Here is a 12,571-nt window from a genome sequence, read left to right as displayed (position 1 = left end):
CGACTTTAACGTCGCACTGTGAAAGAAGCCTAATAGAAACCTCTAGTGGAAATGAATCTGCTTCGGATGTTGACCGGACATCTCATGTCAATCGGAATGGACACTGAATTGTCCGTTCTGCTTCAATCTGAAAGGCTGTTTTCATGTATCACATTTGAGAATCAAGACTAATGCTTCTCTGTTCATCCACCCTACGAGCGCAGCAAGCTTCTATGTATAATCACTGATGTCTTTTTCCTTCTGCCAGGTCATTCTGCAAGCAGAGAGCAGCAATAGAGAAAGAATACGGTCAGGTAAGATGCATTCATTCATTTAATTCAATGCTTTTAAAGGAAATGGAGATCAGCATTCATGGGGAAGAGGGATACGGAAGCTATTCGAAATTCCTACCCTAATAATCACTTCTAGATTGAACAGCTGAATAGTTTAAATTAAAATGCGTACACTTTAGAATTAAATGTGTTTTCCCTCCTGTTGCAAGCTGCTCTATGGTGCACTGCCATCATCCATCGCCCCCTCCCAATAGAAACTGACACCTTACTAAGTTTACTTTCATTTTCTCCTGAGATCCTTATCTGTTACTGAGCTGTGCTGCTCTGAGATTTCCAGGATGCCAAGACATTGCTTTCTCACTTACTGTAGGAGACATTGCTTTCTCACTTACTGTAGGAGATAAAGTGTGCAAGCTGCGCTGATAGAAAGCTGTACATTCTGAAAAATACTAGTTTGGTTCTGATTGATTATTACACTTCATACAAGTTTGCTGCTTTGACCAGGGAAGAACTGGAGGAACTTAGATTTTCCCAAAGATGACATTACTTTGGGTAAAAAACAGGTAGGATAACTATACCAGAATGAGATTAGTCCTCTTTATGGAGTCTCCTGGTTTATTGCATACACACTTGCAACTTTGGTCTCCCAAAACAATTGTGAGCATTTCTGGTACCTTTGCAAATTATGTACAAGTGTCCCCAACATATTCCATCTAGTCGTAATTGATCGGATGTGCTCGAAATCCAGAAAACCATATGTGATCGCTACATTATATGGTGAGTCAAGCAGTGTTTCTGCACAGTGATTGTACAATTGCCAAATTCGAAAGTGCGTACCTAGCCGAAAGGTTCCCACTAATAAAGGTACAGTCTTGCTTGTCTTTTTTACCACTTCTTTGTAGTATAAATGACCACCTAAAGTACCAAAAACAAAAAATAGAGCAACAAATATAAAGCCGGAGAACTCAGCGGTCCCTGGGCTTTTTAGGGATATTCCAGTTTGCTATTAGCTATCTCCTAGGAGGGCAGTGTCCAATATGCGTGAGCTTAGGCACGGAGATCTGGCCTCGGTGTGCAGTCTGATCCCATCCCTGGGTGAGTTAGCTTCTGTGACTTTATGATTACAAGGCATTAACGTTTTTGTCTACTCTACATAACAGCCGTGCCGCAGCACAATTGCAAAAAATCCAAAGATCCGCACACTCAGCAATTTCAGTTATTTATTGATAACGTGACAATCCAAATGTCCATTTAATTAACCAACAAATGTTTCAGGGCCACGGTGGGTCCTCTTTGTCAAGGTATCGGACAGAATGATAACGCAGTACAATTGGGTTTGTTGTGTGAGCATGCATTATATACAGTGCTATACTCTGTGACCTTGTACCCCACGGGTGCATTTCCTGCACCCACCTACCGTGTCTTGTGTTTTTTATTTTTGTTCTATGGAATAGGTTCCTTAACTACCTGCGGACCGAGCGAGTATGGATCTACGGCGGGCAGGGGGCGCTGCGGTTCTGACCGGACGTAAGCTCTACGTCCCATTGACCACGCGCCCCTGCCCATCCCCATCGCTCTGCCCCTGCCGCAATGTGATGCCCTGCCCCCTCTGACGGCAGAGCACTGTGAGCCGGGCAGGAGCCGTTTTCATTGGCTCCTGGCCCTGTCATTCATGTAAGCCGTTCTCATTGGCTTACATGGAGTGACAGGGTCAGGAGCCAATGAAAGCGGCTCCTGACCGGCGCACAGCGCTCTGCCGTCATAGCGACGGCAGAGAGAGCAGCCTGCGGCGGGGACAGAGCGGCGTGTCCAGCGGGAGCGACTAATTATTGTGGGGATCCGTCGGGAAGCGGCGGTTTGCTGGACCAGCAACCTCTGGTCCTTAAGGGGGCAGAGGGTGCTGGTCCCGAAGGGGTTAATAAAAGTATTTGCTTATACTTTATGGAGTGATATTCACTTTTATTTTGATTCGCCATTGATGTCTTAGCTTGAGGCGCCTAAAGTACCTGTTCAAAGAATATTCACTCAATTTACTCTTCTACTACAGAGATCTGGTAAAACTAGACAATCAAGATTATATCATCACTGGGCACCCTTAGGCTACATACACATTTGAGATAAAAGTCTTTGGAAAAGGCAAGATCACAAACCAATTTTACCCCATTCCATTTAGAATGAGAGCATACTTTACACAGTCTAATGCTGGGGATACACGGTTCGTTTTTGAACCGTGTAATCGAGCGCTGATGGCAGCGCTGATAATTTCTGACCTGTCCGATACCCGCGCGGATCGATTCCCTGCTCGATACCGCAGGCAGGACAATGGTCAGAAACAAAGAGAAGATAAAGAACTGCCCGCGGGGACAAGCGGGAATCGATCCAGCCGCGTGCGGGGACGAGCAGGGACGTGCCGCGATCTATCGTGCGGCTCGATTCACGGCTCAAATGAACCGTGTATCCCCAGCATAACACGGTGTGTATGAGGATCTGCAAATCTCATAGACTATGAATGCATTTTGCAAGAACGGATCTTTTTCAGGAACTGATCTTTTGCAGATACTGATCTGTTGAATGTGTGCAGCATCTTGCTAAGATTTTTATTTGATGGGGAGTTCAGCTCAATAGAATAGACTGTGTAGAGTATGGCTCTCATACTACATGGAAGGGGGTAAAATTGGTCTGTGATCTTGCCTTTTCCAAAGACTTTTATCTCAAGTGTGTATGTAGCCTTAGAGCATGGGTCTCAAACTCAATTTACCTGGGGGCCGCAGGAGGCAAAGTCAGAATGAAGCTGGGCAGCATAAGGGATTTCACAATCACAGCGCATCGCCGCTTCTGCCCGCCCCTCTCACTCTTCCTTCACAGAGAGGGGCGGGGAGAGGCGGCGATCCGTGCACGATTGACGTCAGGAGGGGCAGAGCTGAAGCTGAAAGCTCTGCCCCTTCCAGGAAATGCCGGTGGATTGCCCCCGGGCGATTTGGGGGCTCTGTAGCCCTCGTTTAGCGGCGGGGATGCGGCGGATTACTTGGGAGCACTGAAGCGAACTATAAGGAAGCTTTTGCCGGCAAGGGCCACAAAATATTGTAACGAGGGCCGCAAATGGCCCGCGGGCCGCGAGTTTGAGACCCATGCCTTAGAGTATCCTCAATAGGAGAAAGCAGGAAAATGTTTCCCATTAACCCTTTCGAATACTTTTTCCTGATCACCCATTTCCCAGGCCCCGATGTACTGGGGGAGACTTTGGTGATTAGGGGAAAGGATCGGTGTGCAGGGATCCAGGCGCTCTGCACTGCCACGTGTAGAGCTAGGAGGTGGCCTGGCATCAGTGGTCTAATGGGCTGTAGCTCCGCTCCATTTCACTAGTGCCAGCATGATCTCATTGTTACACGGCGCTCTGTGCTGCTGAAGGGGATAAAAGTTTCCACATAGGGGGATGCCATGCCAGGCTAGATCAATTGGCCCAAATGCGCCCAAGTAATATTTATATTACGTGGCGCAGCAGTGGAGGGTGGTGGCCTTGCGGACACAGTCCCGAGCTGTGATCTAAATAGGAATCTGCTGTGCTGGATTTTATTGGCAACAACGCCATGTAGTGGCTGCCACTTTTTTTCTATGTTGCACTGTCTGGTAGCATTGGACCTATAGAGAAAAATGCTAATGTCAGAAAGGGATAAATGCTGGATATCCTTCACTGGTAATTGTTTGTATCCTTAAAATAAATTGCATCTATTACTTAACCACTTAACATCTCAGTCGTTTTCAGCTTATGCATCCGAGCAATGTTCACCTCCCATTCATTAGCCTATAACTTTATCACTACTTATCACAATGAACTGATCTATATCTTGTTTTTTCCGCCACCAATTAGGCTTTCTTTGGGGGGTACATTTTGCTAAGAGCCACTTTACTGTAAATGCATTTTAACAGGAAGAATAAGAAAAAAAATGAAAAAATTCATTATTTGTCAGTTTTCGGCCATTATAGTTTTAAAATAATACATGCCTCCATAATTAAAACCCACGTATTGTTATTGCCCATTTGTCACGGTTATTTCACCATTTAAATTATGTCCCTATCACAATGTATCGCGACAATATTTTATTTGGAAATAAAAGAGCATTTTTTCCGTTTTGCATACATCACTATTTACAAGCTTATTAAAAAAAAAATAGAGAGAAATATTTCATCTTTACATAGATATTTAAAAAGTTTAGACCCTTAGGTAAATATTTGTTTGTTTTTTTTATAGTAATGTTTTTTTTGTTTTTTTTTATTAAACATTTTATGTGGGCATTTTTGGGAGGGTGGGATATAAAAGTGTTTTATTTGGGGAAATATTGGTGTATTGTAATGTTTTTGGGAATTTACTTGTAGTTTTATTTTTTGGCCACAAGATGGCAATCTCGATTTTTTTTACATGACGTCACTCTAAGCGTACAATGTACGCTTAGAGAGACACAGCTTCAGAAAGAGCGAAGCTTCCGAGAGAAGCTGTCGCTTTTTCAGCGGGGGAGAGGAATCAATGATCGGGCTCCATAGCCCGATAAATTGATTCCGTGGCTACCGACTCCGCGGCCTGGAGTGCGCGCGCCTGTCCTCCTTGACGTTTTTATACGTCAAGGAGGACAAAGTGGTTAAATGATACATCCAGGAAATGTAAAAAAAAAAAAAAAAAACAGATTTACTTGCCTGGAAGCCTATGTGTCCCTCGGCGTAGCTCCGCTCCAAGCCGGGCTCCTTGAGGCCTCTCCGTAGCAGCCACCAACCCACGCAGGTCAGTGGCCAATGAGAATGCACGATCGCTGCTCGTAGTCGCATCTGCTCAAAGCGTGATCGTTAGCAGTGTGCTCACGCATGCACAGTGGCTGATGACCTGCCCAAGTCAGTGGCTGCTACGGAGGGGAGCCCGGCTTGGAGCAGAGCTGCAGGGAGGGACACATAGGCTTCCAAGGGCTGGAGGAAGCCCCAGGTAAGTAAATCTGATTTTTTTTTTTTATATACATTTCCCGGATTTATCCTTTAAAGAGGATATGTATTGGAAAAAAAAAATGCCCCCGGGAGATACTTACCTCGGGAGGAGGAAGCCTCTGGATCCTATCGAGGCTTCCCCCGTCCTCCTTCGTCCCACGGCGGCAGCGATAGAGCTGCCCGAACGTCGGGGATGTAAATATTTACCTTCCCGGCTCCAGGGAGATAGGCGGAAATAGCCGATCCCAGTCGGGTCTGCTCTACTGCGCAGGCGTAAGTCTCCTGCGCGTGCGCAGTAGAATGGACCCAACTGAGATCGGCTATTTCCACCTATTTCAGAGCGGAAAGCTGCAACAACGCCCCCACTGGAACAGGGAAATATTGCACAGCCTGACAAATTGTTGGCTGTGCATTGCGTGGGCTGCAGCGGGACCGCCGTGGGATGGAGGAGGAAGGGGGGGGCCTAGGATAGGACCCAGAGGCTTTCCCCTCCCGAGGTGGGTACCCCCCAGGGGCAATTTTTTTTCAATACAGAGTCTCTTTAAATAAGGGTGTGCGTTTATCACCCTTAGGCCTGGAACCCACTAGGACAGTAATGGTTAACCTTAGCACTCCAGCTGTGACAAAACTACAAATCCCATTATGCCTCTGCCTCCCCGAGTTATGCTTAGAGCTGTCAGAATATTTCAATGCTTTATGGGGGTTCCACCACAGCTGGAGTGCCAAGGTTAGCCATCACTGCACTAGGAGCACTTTTCTAAGTGCTTTGTGATGTGAAAAGCTCTTGCTAATGGTGTGATCCCACTTGAGCGATGTGATTTTTTTAAAAATCCCCCATCGCATTGCTTTAGCAAGAGCTTTTTCAAATCACTAGCGCTTAGAAAAGGCTCCTATTGGGTTTGAGCCCTTAAAAACACATTCATAAAGTAGTGGAATTCAAATAGGATTTGAGTCATATATTTAGATTCTGCCAGAGCAGGTTCTCTTTAAATCTTTGCTTGTCCTAAATTGCTAGCATGCCAGGAGGCTGGAGTCCTACAGTCCTGTTTTCTTCCCAGCACAGTGGTGGAGAGAGTGAATCCAAAGCCACACATCTGGCCCGCTCCAGTTCTTCGAAACAGCAAATAAACATCCAGGGCCAGAACTATGCAGTGACAGCGGAGTCCTGTTAACTCATCAGTCAGCTGTATAGACAGGCCTGAAGCATGGGGAGGGGGAGCCAATACAAAGCCTGTGCTGGTGACATTAGCAGAATGCTTAGCAGGCACATCCCCTAACATCTGATACAGCCATCTAAAAAGCACAGTAAAACTTGCTTTAAAGCTCCATAAAACGACTAATAGTGACTAATAATTTTATACGGGCACGCTCTTTGTTTGCGGATCCTGCCGGCAGGAAACCTAAAACAACCTCTTTATTATGCACTAATAAATATTCTTGGCGTACAAAGAATCCTTTTCAAAAATTGTGGTTTTCATGATTACATCCTGGCATTTCATCTTTGGGCATTTTTTTTTGTGTGTTAAACATACATTTTAAATTGACGATTGAAACATACATTTTTCTGCCTTACTATGCCAAGAAGAAGGCTGGTTGTAGGTAATGTGGGGAAAAAATGGATGTGGGTTTCTTTACATTTTAATTCTGTATTGACTATATGGAGCCATTATGTTGGGTAAATGCCAGCAATTATTGTTTGATCTTCAGACATGAATGTTTTTTCTATGCGCAATACCTGATCAAAGAGGAATCAAAATTACAGCTTTAAGTCCTGGTTTAAACTCTAAGCGGACCTAAACCTATGACTTCCCCTCTGCTCTAAAATATAAGCAACAGCATAATAACATAAAAACATGTTCTTGTTACAGCTTATAGAGCTCCTTCACAGATGCTGCAGTGTAGTTACTTCCTGGTTTGCTAGGAGCACAGAAAGAGTTAAACTCCTGTGTTTACATATAGCCTGTCTGAATCGCACACTGCGGCACAGTTCAGATAGAGCTGACAGCTCAAATTACAGTGGCTCTTTACAAGCAGATAAGGGATAGTTAGGCCGTTATCTCTAAATACAAACCGGTTGGATTTCTCTGTGTTTTGCTTTTCTCCTGTGGGAGAGTTTAGATCCTCTAAAGCTTTACCCTTCAGCTTTCTAAAGCCTCATACACGCCGAGGCAATCACATGGCATTATGGCGGATCTCTAAATGATGAGTGACGAATGAGTCCATTGTACCTGGCAAACCAGATGCCACTCGCTTGTGCTCTACCCATTGCCTTTCCTTCCCTGTCCATTTGTTTGCACAAGCTGTTGGCTATAATTGAATATCAGTATATCATTCATTCCCTTGCAATATTCCCCCAAAGACTGAGCAAGGATCATTAACCCCCTTCACAGTATTCCCAAGGATAGCTCGGGCTTACTTTTATCATCAATCAGCTGTAACCCCGAGCCTCACTAGGGCATACTTCTGGGAGGGCCATGCGCAAAGAGTGTAGCTGAGCTCTCAATCACTCACCTCCCTGGGATCCAGTGGCAGCAGCTTGTCTCCTCCCTGTCCTGGGGCCCAATCACTATGCCGAGATTGCTGTCTTAAACATGACAACACAGCATAGAGACCAACCCCCCCCCCCCCCCCCCCGGAGGAAAGGAGAAAGACTTGCAGCATGTGGGCGGATCCCAGGGAGGTGAGTGATCTACAGGCTCTGCTGCGCAGTCTGCATAGGGTATGGGGGGAGGCCTCCAGCAACCTATACTGAATGGGGAGGTGCACTTTTTAACTACCTATACTGAGGGGGTGGGGATTACTCTCTGGCTACCTGGGGGGGGGAGGGGAGTTGCACTCTGGCTACCTGTACTGGGATCTCTCTCAGGCTCTCTAAAATTGGGGTGGGGGGTGCTATTACCTGTCTTATTCTTTCCAGAGAAAACATTATACTGCTTTTAGACACTAAAATCTGGAAATAATCTTAACACTTAAGGCTCAACACACACCATACAATCTTGGTTGTTCAATCTTACCACTTTCATGTAGTACAAGAGCTTATCCAATCAGTCATTCAAGGTATTTTTAATCTGTTGGCCCTTATACTACATAGATTTGGTAAATCTGTACAACCAAGATTGTATGGTGTGTGTTGAGCTTTACAATTAAGACTCTTTAAAATCCACAACAGGCATTGCGTGTGAGCCAGGTCACCATGACGCACAGCGTTTCTGAGTATAGCTCTTTCTTCAGATAGTACAGGCACACACTCTGACATACATCTCATCAAGCCCGCTATATAAAGCACAAAGGAGGACCTGATGGGAGACTGTGAAGATTTCAACATTTGCATAAATACATATTCATGAGCAAAATCCATATGCTAGTATTCCCATAGTTGCGTAAGCCCATATGATCTATTCTCATACAGCGCATATAATACTGTATACATACCACCGAAGAGAGATGAATGGAGCCCAGATCATATGTTACCACTCAGACTTCAATCTCAGGTGTTAAACACCATAGAATTCCGTCTCTCATCGTGTAACTCACTATAGCGCGGTGTCAGCCAATCACCATAAGGCCGACAATGTCCGTTCGGCTCAGTCTCTCCTCCCCCAGCCACCGACCGATCACAGCCGCGGCTACAGCGTCCGCTTGTAGACTATGATGGACGTGTGGAGCGGTCCCCGCCCCCCAAATACCGCCACCATATGGGCTTACGCAACATATGGGAATACTAGCATATGGATTTTGCTCATAAATATGAGATAGACATGGTTATGTACAGTGCCAAGCACACAAATAACTAGGCTGTGTTCCTTTTTTTCTTTCTCTGCCTCAAAGAGTTAAATATCAGGTATGCAAATGGCTGACTCAGTCCTGACTCACAGGAAGTGACTACAGTGTGACCCTCACTGATATGGAATTCCAACTATAAAACACTTCCCTAGCAGATAATGGCTTTTGAGAGCAAGAAAGAGATAAAAAGGGAAATTTCTTATCAATGAGGGTCACACTGTAGTCACTTCCTGTCTGAGTCAGGACTGAGTCAGCCACTTACATACCTGATATTTAACTCTTTCAGGCAGAGAAAGAAAAAAAGGAACACAGCCTAGTTATTAGTGTGCTTGGCACAGTACATACACATGTATATCTCATTATGTCACATTTCAGTTCGGGTATCCTTTAAAAAGGAACTCCAGTGAAAGTAATGTAATAAAAAAGTCCTTCATTTTTACCATAATTATGTATAAATGATTTAGTCATTGTTTGCCCATTGTAAATTCTTTTCAATCCCTGATTTACATTCAGACATTTATTACATGGTGACCTTTTTACTGCTGGCAGGTGATGTAGCTGCTGCATGCTTTTTGGCAGTTGGAAACAGCTGTAAAGAGTTATTTCCCACAGTGCAACAAGGTTTACAGACGGGAAACTGCCAGGAGTACGTACTCAGTTTCTTGTGGGAGGGGTTTCACCACATTATCAGTCATACAGCGCCCCTGATGGTCTGTTTGTGAAAAGGAATAGATTTCTCATGTAAAAGGGGATATCAGTTACTGATTGGGATAAAGTTCAATTCTTGGTCAGTGTTATATCTTATGATCAATCCAATTGTAAAGAAACAATGGTGCCCATGACATTCCCTACAGATTCACACCATTTTTTCACCCATCATGGATGACTGCAGACCTTAGGACTGTGCCAAGGATGCCTGAAAGTCTGCTTTGTGCTTTATGCAGGCTTCTCAGGGCGAACAAGAGACAATTATGCAAACAGAAAGGTGAGAATTATGGGAAGGTCTTTATTTGAACAGTGTTTTATGTCATGGCTACAGGAATAAGAAACAATTAGGCGGTTTCACAAAAGCAAAGTTGGCTGTGGATCTCAATGTATAATTCTTCAAAACCCCTAGATTAGAAGAATTTAGCTTGAGCAGCAATTATATTTACACCTTATCAGTGTGGACTTTTCATTGAAAAAATGACTTGTGCTGATTTTGGCTCCCTGGCTGTGTTTTGCACATTGCTGTCCTATTAGCACTTGCTCTGGCACACCTCTCCAGTTGTCTGGCTTCACACCAGCTTCCCTCAACTCCTGTCCCTATCTTCCTGGTTTGCATTACCAGCTTACTGGACCCCATTGGCTGCCAGTTAGGAGGCAGCCTATGACTCATGGCCCAGCAAACCGCATATGGAAAGAGTATTTACAACCACAGTTTATAGTGTTATAACTTGGAAATAAGGTGTATTGAACAGGGATTGTTAGCATTTTATTTACGAAACCTGCCTCATACGGAATTACAGTATAACATATGATCGAAAATCTCCCAACTGTTTACTTACTATATATTTCCCAGAACGTCATTTCGGACAGCACCCCTGGATGAGACTTGTCTCCCTCCCCACTGTGGACAGGAAACTGTTAAAAGAAGAATTTGCATAAGCAATAGGCAGCCACATATAAGATACTACACCTGCCACAGTACCTCAGTTTAGTTTCCTGTCCCGGACGGGATGCATGGGAGAGGTCTCCAGGAGTGCCATCCATGTCAGGCGGCAGGGGCAGCGTTTTCCAGGGCTCCAAGCAGCACTGTTCAGTGAACAGTCGGAGCCCTGCAGCGTGGAGGAGGCTTCTCCATTGGAGGCAGCAACTTTATGCGCGCAGGTGCGTGCATTGGAGAGAGTTCACTTCCGGTTGAACCGGAGGTAGTCACGCGCTGGCGTCCCGCGTGATCTGAAGTCTGAGCCGGGCGGCAGGGGCCGCGGCGGTGATTAGGAATCGGCATACAGCTGATTCCTTAAGGTAAGAAACTGATTAAGCATATGTTTAGACGGCGGGGGCCGCATGCATAATTGGATCAGCTGCATCAAATCAGCAGCACAGGTATAAGTTTGTAGAGTCCATGATGCACTCTGGTTTGTGGCTGGGATCATGGAGGACGCCTCTGGGTCAGCTCCTGCACAATCTGCTGAATCTGCCCAGGATCCCTCTCTGGCAAGTAGATGTGATTATGTTTCTTCTGCTTGGCTGGATGTATGTTATGTATAGAGGGATTTGTCTAATGGCTGGCTATCGTTTATTATGTTTTATACCCCAAAAGACATAAGACTGAGAAGGTTGAAAAGTCTGAAAAATCTTCTACTCAGTCCAGTCAGCATGGATTGGCAACTCTGAATGGAAATTGTGCCAGTATTGTACAGAGAAGGTCCACAGCAATAGGAAATTAAAGATTCTGCTATTGCTTCTACCGCCTCAGCTGCTTCAGATGGGCCTGGGACTAGTACTGCTATGGCTTATCTACCTGTTATAGCTAATCCATCATCTCCTATGTTGTCTGCACCTCTAACTATGCCTCCTGCTTCCAAGAGACATAGGCCTCTATTTATTGAGCATTCCTGCATGCGGTAATGCTCAAAACAGCTGACTTTACCCACCATTTAGTAAAGTGTGCATTCATAAAACCTGTGTCCGCATGAAAATTTATAATTCCTGAGCAGGTGCGGGAAATTAACACCTTGTGCGGAGATTATCACAACACAGGTCACTGAAGGTTAATTCATAAAAATTAAAGCAGGCAAATGTGAGCAGAGAAACCCTGGCTGTTTAGAGAAGGCGATAAGCCAGCCATAACAGGCAAGCTAATGGAGAGACAGACCTCCCAGGCAGCTGCAGTGAGAGCAGAACAAACTGCATCCCAGAATACCCAGGCTGTGTTTTAAACCCCTTGGGTACCTGTTTTCAGATAAATTTCACATCAGAAAGCCTGCATGTGTAACATTCTTGAAGTTCTTCTAAGCTGCAGCAATTAAATAGATTGTTTAAAAGAACTAGACAGCCTGCGGCCACACTAAGCCGAAAGCGCCCGCTCTCGTCAGATCGCGGAAGCTAAGCGGCTTCAGGCCTGGTTAGTAGCTGCATGGGAGATTGGCTGTGAACCCCAGGTACTGCAGGCGAAGCGTCAAAAAGTACGCATCACAGACCCATCAGGAGACGCATAACGTGGCTCTAAATAGCATCCAACTTCAAAGCTCACATGCGTTGCGTTGGGGGCACGTTATGTGACCTTAGCGTCGCATCTAACGCAACGTCTTAGTGGGAAAGAGCCTTTAAGGTGTTTTTTGTTGGAGGGATACAGAATAGAGTTCAGCCAGCCTCCTTTTAAGAGCTTTTGCATTACTCCCCGTCTGCAGGACCAAATAAAGTTTTCAGCCCTACAATCGAAAGTCCTTTCCTTGTTTAGAAAAAAAGGGTAATTCGAGAAGTACCGAAATGTCAGAGGACAGGGATTCTATTGCCCTGTGTTTTGTCTAGTAAAGGAGCTACAGGGAAATTATCAGTTCATA

The 12,571-nt window shown here is 45.1% G+C and overlaps 1 protein-coding gene and 1 pseudogene across 1 annotated transcript in view; both read left to right on the top strand.

Moving 5' to 3' along the window:
• Positions 1-12,571, top strand: part of FCHSD1 (FCH and double SH3 domains 1) — a 198,153-nt gene that overhangs the window by 93,080 nt on the left and 92,502 nt on the right. Inside the window, exon 3 of the mRNA XM_068277714.1 lies at positions 248-293. Coding sequence (XP_068133815.1) covers positions 248-293 — 46 coding nt within the window. The remainder of the gene's footprint in view (positions 1-247; positions 294-12,571) is intronic.
• On the top strand, positions 12,063-12,181 carry LOC137564502 (5S ribosomal RNA; annotated as a pseudogene).

Source organism: Hyperolius riggenbachi, chromosome 3 (assembly GCF_040937935.1).
Source record: "Hyperolius riggenbachi isolate aHypRig1 chromosome 3, aHypRig1.pri, whole genome shotgun sequence".
Classification (NCBI taxonomy): domain Eukaryota; kingdom Metazoa; phylum Chordata; class Amphibia; order Anura; family Hyperoliidae; genus Hyperolius; species Hyperolius riggenbachi.
This window is presented reverse-complemented; position numbering and strand designations above follow the sequence as displayed.